General features: G+C 46.4%; 1 protein-coding gene across 1 annotated transcript in view; it reads right to left on the bottom strand.

Annotated features, from left to right (window-relative positions):
• Nucleotides 1–5559: 5559 nt before the first annotated feature.
• Nucleotides 5560–10003, bottom strand: part of LOC146805633 (uncharacterized) — a 35766-nt gene continuing 31322 nt past the window's right edge. The window contains exons 2-3 of the mRNA XM_085620534.1: nt 9072–9383; nt 5560–7007 (exon numbers count right to left, since the gene is read on the bottom strand). Of these exons, the coding sequence (XP_085476660.1) occupies nt 6843–7007; nt 9072–9272 (366 nt within the window). The 5' untranslated portion in view covers nt 9273–9383 and the 3' untranslated portion in view covers nt 5560–6842. The remainder of the gene's footprint in view (nt 7008–9071; nt 9384–10003) is intronic.

Raw genomic sequence — 10003 nt, 5'->3', positions numbered from 1 at the left:
GGAAACCAAAGAAATCCACGGGGGGAAATTGTGATAATGCAGCTTAATTTCTTGGGTTTTAAATTTTATATCCTAGGTTTTCGCAGGACGTTCCACCCAAATGGACAAGATCAGATAATAAATCAAGGTCATATCTACTCTAAACAAGGGGCCCGATCATGACTTTTTGCACAGCAAGAGCGGGGGCTAGGCGGCCTCCACACTCCCGCTGTGCCAAAGCTGTGGTCGAGCTGCCTGCCAGATTAGGAGATTCCTCCTGTCCGGCGGGCTGGTTTTTGGTGTTCCCATTGCGGAGCCTCTAAAAATGGGCACTGCAATGGAAACGTCAAAGACTGTTTCTGCACCGGATGGACTGTAAAGTCCATGCTGTGCAGGAACTCGTGTACATGCATACAGTGGGACACATTTTGTGCCCCTCTGTGTGCACCTACACGGTGTAAGGCACCAGGGTGCCCTGTAGGACCCCCTTTGTGTCCTCTCCACCACAGTTCATGGCGGTGAAACCACCATGAAAACCATGGTGGAGAGGGAACTCAGAATGTGCTTGGCTTGACCGCGGCAGTCCTGCCAATCATATTGCGGACTCAGGACTGCTGCAGTGTCAGCTGTCCCATGGCAGTCCATCTACCCAAGCCTTAATGGGATGATCGGACCTCCAGTGCAGTGGTGGCTGGACCTCCATCACCGCACCACCACGAGTCTGGCAGTCCTCAGACCAGCAGACTCGTAATCTGGCTTAAAGTATAACATGGAAATGTTCAACCTTGTAGAAAGCTACTGCATAGCGTCCCTTTCAGAGAGCGACCATCAGCCCCAAGATATGAAACTGAACATCAGCATGGTGCAAATTTATCCTGGCTTGTGCCTCTAGTGAAAGACATTTACTGATAATCTTAGGCGACTTAACTGGAGGATTTATATAAATAAAACAAGCAGAATGTGTTAAAATTGTAATGGGGGGGGGGGGATCTGCTGAGAACATGCTTTCAATTGCTGACTGGAACAGTCTAACTGCTGAGTTACTAGTGAAATTATCCTGCACCACGGTAGCTAAAGGGCATCCTTCATTTCACTTGAGGGCGTTTCCTCCATCTGTTACAATTGCAAGACTGAAGAAGGTTTTGAATCTCTCCCTGAGAGAAGTGCGTAGAAACCCAGGCTGCAAAAAGCTAGTGACTGAGTCCAAGCTGGCATAAAAACGCCGTAAGCAAGCAGTATGGACCGGGAAGACCAGATGCATTAGCCAGTTTTATTACAAGTACATTTATGAGAGCAAAGAAAGTAACCTTTGGTCCATGGTCAATCAGCAGGTGCACAGAACAGGCAGAGACGGCAGTTCCAACATTTCTGAATCCGATTGGTCATTTCTGAAAAGTTATTTCATACCCTGCGACCCTGTAGAAGTTCAGTTAGGAAGCTAGCCCTGCCTTACAAGCTCTGTGGAGGCCTTCAGCTCTGCCACTTCTTGTGTTGCATAAGGCCCATCCTTCCCTACTCAGCATTTGACTCTATGCAACAGCTGAACACCATTCTGGCAAGAGGCAAACCTGACAGAGCTCCAGGGTCAAACGGCCTCCCACAGGAACTATTCAAGAAGGATACACCTTTTTGGTCTCGTAAACTTATGCCATTTCTTTATTACTGTTTGAGGAGTTCATCAATCCCATAATTATGGCGCTGTGCAGCCATTCAGCCTATTCACAAAGTCAGCCTTAAATCGGATCCCAATTACATGCTGATGAGGTTATTGGACAATGAAGCCAAATTCTTCTCAAGTCTGCTATTGGAGGAGCGGCGGCAAAAGACGATGTCCAAGGATCTCATCCCAAAGAATCAAACAGGGTTTATTGAGAATTCCGATATGTCAAATACGTTAGCAATCTCTATACTATCAGAGAGGGTAGTAGCATCTCACTGCATGCTGTACTGCTGTTTTTTGGACTTTAGGGTAGCGTTCGATTGTGTCCCCAGAGGGGCCCTGTGGAAGAAATCAAAGAACTGGGGAATACTGTAGAGCCTCCTTTAGGCCATCGTACAACTGTATACCAACAAGTGGATTTGTGCTAAGCTGGGCGACAGGACTGGTGTGTCTTGGAATATCACCACGTTACTGGAGGTCAAGCAGGGGTGTGTGCTTGCCTCATTAATTTTCAACTTGTATATATTTCCAGCCTACCTAGTATTAGGCCTGAGTGGTGAACTCTGCTCCATTCACGGAGTTTGCAGAGTTTTCTGCACACAGAATTCTGAGAAACTCTGCTCCATGTAGCAGAGTTTTTACTCACGAGCGAGGAATATCCTCCTCTGGGCACATTCTCAATGCAGTCCGATTTCTCATCTTGGTCGGCTGCGAATGGTAGTGACTGCTCGCATTGAAAAAGCTTCTGTTCGCATTCAGAGTGCTGACACAAGGGTAAAAAATCCACTCAAGCAGCAAGAACAGAAGCAGCACTCTCTTGCACTGCGTATGGTGCAGTTTGCATTGATTTTACAGTGCGGACAATCACCCGGAGCTGAAAATCAACACGAACATCATGACCAAACGCACTCTGCCGCATATGGAACGCCGCGTAGTGCGGCGTAGTTTTTGGGTCACTTTGCAGAGTTCCAACTTTGCGAACTCCACCCATGCCTACCTAGCATCCTTAACAATATAACAACCACCCCACCAAGATCGGGAGTGCACACATTAGCAATCTGCTTTACACTAGGCATGGGTGTGAATTTCTGCTCCACTCGTGGAGTTTGCGGAGCTTTTCTCACTCTGTGCGCTGCTCCGCGTAGCAGAGTTTTTTCCTCAGTGGTTAACGTTTAACTGCCAAGCACGATTGAGGAAAATCTTACCCCCGACCACCTCCCAGTGAGATTTCAACATGGGTGATCACGGATGTCCGCATAGAGTAAACTTCCCTTAGCGTTCAGAAAGCTGCCGCTTGGGTAGAAAATCTATTCGAGCGGCAAGAAAAGAAGCAACACTCTTGCGCTGTGTATGGTGCAGTTCTTGATGATTCAGTGCGAAACAAACACCCAGCGCTAAAAATCAGCGCAAACTGCTTGACCTAATGCACTTTGGTGCTTGCGGAACTCAGCGTAGCGCGGTGGACATTTTTTGGTCACTAATATGCGGATTTAACTCCACCCAAGCCTAATTTACACAGATGACTTCGGGCCTCATTACGATGCCAGTAAGACCAGCTTCCATGATCCTGTCAGAGGCGGTCAGACCGTTGGAGCTCTCGTCGGAAGCGGTCGGCACAAACGCCATATTACAATGCATTGGAATACATAGATTTCCAACCGCCGCGGTCCCGCCGAATCCGGCAGAAAATTCCAACCATGGTTGTGTCGGAAAGGACCAATAGAGCCAGCCAGACAGCAGACCGCCTTATGAACCGCCCGCCCAATTATGATGTGACTTTCCTACGAGGTGTCTGTGGAGGACCAACCATCTCAGAGATGACGGTAAAGGAGGGATACAAGGTTAAAGCCAGCCTCTACACAGCTTCTCACGTCCGGTGCAAACATGGAGCCCATTGAACACGCCATACCACTGCTCTACCTACTAGATACATCCAAAATAGAACACAAACCGCAGTTCGTGAAATACATACCCATGGACATTGAATCAACAGCAAGACGGTGGTCCACCATTGAAAATCTGGCCTGTAGCATGGTCAGCATGAGGGGGGGTGTGAGCAACTTGTGCCCAATAGTAATAGATATAGCCTGAGAAGCAGGATTTAAAGGGGCAGGAAGGGACAGTGGAATGAGCGAATACTGATAGTTGTGTAGCAGGCCATGAAGTAGTAAGGGGCCTGCTAGTGCATAGCATCGGAAGGTCAAAAAGGCATTTGCTCAGAAGGGCTCCATCCAACTCTGCATTTAGGCCCACACCCGCAGGGAGAGACTTCCTACCACCTACCACTGCCACAGATGTAAAAGCAGAGATACTCGTAGGACTCCATTCACAGTCTCCTCATGTCAGAACTGAAGCTACAACCTATGAAATAAAGCCACAGTTTTGCTACAAAATGAATATCAATAAACAACCATTGTCAAAATCAAAAGTGTTGGCATATTAGGGGCAATGTACCTTGTCCTACCACAAATCTGGATGTGGTGCAATGCCAGAAGTAGTGAAATACGAAACATGCGGGACAACATGCCAATCACAGATGTGGCTTATATGTCTGTAAGACATGCCCTCATGGACATCAGCCACACCCCTTGTGAGAGACCCCCAGTAAACTCATCACACTCACCTCCTGCTGTGTTGAACAAGAAAGAAACTTTCAAAAACAAATCTCACAACATTGTCCTAGTCCATGACAACACAAGGCAAGGAGCATGTGCATGTTTCAGTGTTGGCAGGTAATACATACCAGCTGAACATATATACATTCTACAAATCGCCTTACTGAAAACACTCCTAGGCGACTATGTCCCACATGTTACAACAATAATGGGCTTGTGGCTATATACACCCCCTTACAGGCAGGAGACCGTAGATAAGGTTAGGGGCGTCCTAACCCTGGTCCAAACATATCTAGGCTCATGTATGCAACATAACAGAATGTATGTTCCCACCACATCTGCATGATGCCCTCTATGTCCAGGTCACTGACAATGTACAGACACACCATCACAAACTCTTACTGTGAGCACATCTCAGAAGCTGCTGTACTGATGTGTGCAATTAAGTGTCACAAAACTGCACCTCTTTATGACTGACATAGCAATCATTTCCTGTGACACCCACACATAGCTCATAAGCTAGGTCTTGTTGTGACATCCAACATACATCAGTATGGAATTTACAGGTAAGAAAACAATTTCACTGCTAAAGCACTGTAATGGTCCTTACACATTCCCCACATGAAAATGGAGAGGCAGGTAAATGAGATTCACACAAACCAAGGTGTAAAACATCATAAGTCCACAATGTAAAGACTCACGGCAGGTGTGGGTTCCACAAACCAGGGGGGCACCTGAAAGCCTACATGGCCAGGCCACAGTCCATATTGCACCTGCCAAGTCTCCATGTGGACAGGGCCTGTCGACTTATTCATATCAGAGACTAACAGAATTTCTCATAGAATGGCATGCACATGTGGCTAATATGTAATTGCGAGTTCCGAACAATGAACAAAGCAGCAACAGCAGTTGACACACATCTAGTAAAAGTATGTGGAAAAAACAGATGAAAAAGGGTACATGTGCATCCAACTTAACTATTAGGTATGACAACACAACACCCCCATGTGTGCAGAAACAAAAAAAATACTGTGCAATCATTAAACACATAGATCTCATGGAGTACTGCAAGCTGACAGACGTGGGCATTGGCCAAGGCTAGCTGCAAAACCTACTGTAGCATAGACCATCCAATGAAATGTCTGCCCCAGATGGAACTCCATCACACATAACTTGACCCAATGTCAGACTAAACCTACTGAAAAAGTATTAGCTATCATGGTGAAATAAACACTACTATAGTTGCATATCCCAAATCACACAATAACAACAATTAGCATAATTAGCAATGGCAGGACAAACGAGTTCAGAACTAAGCAAGTGCTTTATTGCAGAGAATAAATTGGTAACCCAAAGGCCAATGGCCAGTCCATGTATCAGTATGTGGGCCAGTATACTACTGGCCATCCAAACTTGCCTTCCAAAACACTGCCAGGCATACCTCCCCACGAAGGGGCATCTAGTAGGCAAATGTTACTATGGTGGGCAGGGTTTGTCCTTGGGAGGGCTGGACTCGGGATTCGGAGGGTCAGGTGGGTCTGTCGGAGGGCTGGGCTTGGTTTTGGGAGTGTTGGGTTTCAACATTTTTGGGATTTTGTAAGCATGGAGGGTAGTGAAGGGTATAAGGAAGGAGGAACAGGTTCACGTTTTCTTCTTCCCTTTAGAGGAGCTGGGGTAGGGTGGGGAAGAGGTCCTTTGGGTTTTAGGAGGGGGTGGGATGGGGTCAGGATGGGTAGATATTCTTTGTGTGGTCATGTGGGGTAGGTAGGTCTTTAATAGCGGGAGGGCTGCTTTTTGTGGGGGTAGACGTTGAAAAGTAGGGTATGGGTGGGAAAGTACTCTGGTCAATGGCAATAATGAGAAGTTTCTGGGTAGACTGGGGACAAGGGGTGGGGTTTTGGAGGTAGAAGGATGTTATGTCTGTGATGTGTCTGCTGGAGTGATGTCTGTGGGTTTGGGGTCTGTAGTGGCTGTGTCTGCTGGTGTGGTGTCTGCCTGTATGTCTGTAGTGGAGGTATGTGGTGCAGTGTCTGCCTGTACATCAGTGGATGGGGTAGTGAGGGTGTGGAGTGCCTGGTGAGCAAGTATGGGCCTGTCTTTTGACATATGCATTTGTTTGCTTCATGTGAATGTTGAGGTGGATGCATGCTGATGTTTGCGTGTGCTTTGGGTAGGTACGGGAATAGGGATTGTGGATTGTGGTTGGGGATGAGGCGGGTGGGAAGCTCAAATTGGTGGAAGGCTGCCGTGAGTTTGGAAGCTAGAGCCTGAAAGGGAAGACATGTCAGAGTTAATGCCCTCTAGGTACGACACCATCTGTGTCAACTAGGGGCTTTGCACCAGGGTGGTATTCAGCACTGCTGTATGAGCCACAGAGATCTGCCTCAGGAGGTCAATGGCCTTCACACTCAGGGCAGCAGGGGAGGCAGGTGATGAGGTGCCTGGCACAAAGGAGACTCCTCACATCTTCGGGGAGCTGGATTGCACAGCCGACTGGAGAGCAGCAGGGGTTTGTGGAATTGGATTTTGAGGACACAGGTCCAGGGGACTCCACCACCACCACCTGAGATTATTCACTGGAGCTTGAATCAGACAAAAGGACAATCCAGTAGTGTCTGCTTGACCCTCTGTGGCACTCCCCTCATCCTCCGGGCCACTTGGTCTCTCTGTGTCACTGGCAAAGAGGGGTCCGCTGTGGCCAGCTGCTTCCCCAATTGCCTTGGCCCCGGCTCCTTCGCTGCCCTGGGTTGATGCTAAAAAACACAGTACAAATAGGTTATTTGTTATTGCGTTAACATACTGGCCAAACTTACCATAACACAACACATTACACAATTGCATAGATTGCAACATTTCCTAGGGTGACTACATTGGTTCCAACCTTTACATGAGCACATGCATGAAAACTAAATTACCTGTGCAGTCAGACATGCTGGCATCATAACCACAGACTGCTACAACTGCATGTGTGACCATGTTCAAAATCTAGCCTCATGTGTATGGCAGGAAATATCATCACCCCGGCAACCTAGGCTCTTGTAGCATACCATATTTACCTGATGTCAAAGGTGTTTTCCATGAGGAATGCATTACTACCTATCCTCGCAAGGCCCTGCAATCAGTAAATGGTAAGGTGTCCCTAACCCACAACATCAAGATCTGCTGGGCACCCGCTACAGCTAAATTACAGCAATTTGTAACTACCAAGACTGAAGGTGACATGGAAGTGCCCAGTCCACGGTTCACACTTCCCAAATGACACTTTCTCATCTGTCTACTGCCAGATGACACAGTTGAAAGTTGCACACGAGTAGCTTAGCTGGGTGTCACATGTATTACAGAAAAGTTGAAAGGGTCAATGTGGCTCCAAGTGGTGTGCAATTTCAGCACAGAGAACCACTGTACAGTACATGATTATGCCTAGGAACATCCCCAGTCAAGATTGGTGCTTGTGAGCACACCTTTTTCACATTGCCAAAGCCATTAGGAAACTGAAAGGGCATGAGGCTTAAATGATATCCAGTCCATAAAGAGCCCTTAAATGAGTCCACAAGGGAAGGGAATTCACTGTAATTTCCATCTTAGGCTAACAAATGACAACCTAGTCTTGAGTGCTGATACACACATTTCACCCCAACATGTTAGCATATTACTCACTGATGCATATCACCAGCCACAGATGCACTTATGCATCCCACCCGACTGAATACACCCTTCTTAATGGCACATTGCCAGAACGTTCAGGAAGTGTTAAAACTATGCATGTCTTTACATCAACATGTTGACCTGGCTTATGTCATGCATCAATGCCATTAGGCATGTGGGACTCTCCCACCCATGCCTATACACCCTTATTTTTGGTAACAATTACTCTGCATATCCATCAGACATATATGGTCATGTACAAATTGGCATACACATGCACATATGATGGTTTAAGTTAGAAAACCTTGTAGACCCTCAGATGATGCATGTTGTACATGTGACAGTGCATCACATACAGGTACACAGACCAAAATGTAGGCATCACAACAGATGGCACAAGAGGAGTAATTACTCTCATCATGTATTAAATTCCCAGCTTACCAAGGGGATGTATTGCACAGTGTTAGCATCAAGAGTGCATTGTATGCCATTCCTAAAGCAAGTGGTCTACCATCACATGAGTCACAGCAGTGAGAGGGTGTCAATTCAACCACTAGAATGACAAGTGGCCAGTTTGGAACCAATGACCCCGATTCACAGAACTAACCTAAGACAAAATGCGAAACTTACTACCATTTCGGTATTCACAGAAGTTAGGACTCCTAACTATAGGACTCCTAAATGCCTTCTGTGAATACCAAGTCTTAAAATTAGGATGTTTCTCAGTCTAGGAGTAGTAAAGTTAGGACTCCTAACTTTAGGACTCCTAAATTTAGAAAAATCCCAACTTTAAGACTTTCGGTATTCACAGAAGGCATTTAGGAGTCCTAAAGTTAGAACTCCTATCTTCTGTGAATACCGAAATGAGGTAAGTGTCTTCTGTGAATACCAAAATGGTAGTACGTTTAGGATTTTGTCTTAAGTTAGTTCTGTGAATCGGGCCCACAGTCACAAATGCCATCAAAAGATAATGTAGGTCATCTGAAACATTAGGCAGCCATGCGGCTGTTTACATATGGAAACTCACAATTGACAGTACCCTGCTTAGCTCCTGGTCACATGGAAAATGGTCAATGGTGATTGCCATGCACCTACCAGACTTACACATTCAACAACTCTCCCATTGAGTGAGATATGAGTCACCTTCAAGCCTGAAGGGGGGAAATAGCTACCTGAAACAAAAGATAGCTGGTCATGCACAATGTTTCACTCAAGCCTCTCCTTGCTGTTGTGGGGCTCTCAACAGCCCATGGAGGTCTGGGTATGCCAACCAGAGTATGCTGGCCATTAGAGGGGTCCGAGTCCGGCGCAAGCCCCTTCTGCCTTGAGAGGTCAGCCACAGCTGGACCTAAACGATCTTTCGGATCCAGCATCTCAGGTCCTCCACCCTTTCCCTGCCGAGGACACTGTGCCAACGAGTGACCCCCAGGGTGATCCTTCCGGGCGATGGTTTTCCACAGGTACACCTTCTGATAGGCGTTGATCTGTATGGATGCAATAGATGAAGAGACTTAGTGGACTTGCAAGATGCAGGTCATCTGCTAGGGTGACACAGAGCTAGTACACAGCTAACATAGCCATCTAACAAGATTGCAGACAAAATGGGGCCTGATTCACAAAGGTAAACTTACACTTTTGAGTATTTTTACCACTTAACAGTATTCACAAAGGTAAACTTAAACCAAAAGTCTAACTTTACTACTTTTTGGAATTCAAAAAGGTAACCTTGAATCAAATGACTAAATATACTACTTTTCGGTATTCACAAAGTGAGTTTACTACTAGTAAAGTTAGACTTTTGGTCTAAGCTTACCTTTGTGAATACCAAAAAGTAATACATTTACACAAAATTGGAAGTTTACCTTTGTGAATCGGACCCTACATGTTTGGAGTGCATATGCGGAGCAATTCTGAGAGCCACATTCTGGCCCATCGTTATGGATAGGTAATATGTTGGCAGAGTACATGCTGTAAAACTAGTACTCACCTGCTCCTCTGGTGAGCCATGCAACTGGTGATACAGGGGAAGGACCCCATCGACCATGTTCTCCTGCTACCCTGGAATGAAGGCAGGGGTCCTACCCCCTTTAACGCATGACATGGC

Source organism: Triturus cristatus, chromosome 8, assembly GCF_964204655.1.
Source record: "Triturus cristatus chromosome 8, aTriCri1.1, whole genome shotgun sequence".
Taxonomy (NCBI): domain Eukaryota; kingdom Metazoa; phylum Chordata; class Amphibia; order Caudata; family Salamandridae; genus Triturus; species Triturus cristatus.
This window is presented reverse-complemented; position numbering and strand designations above follow the sequence as displayed.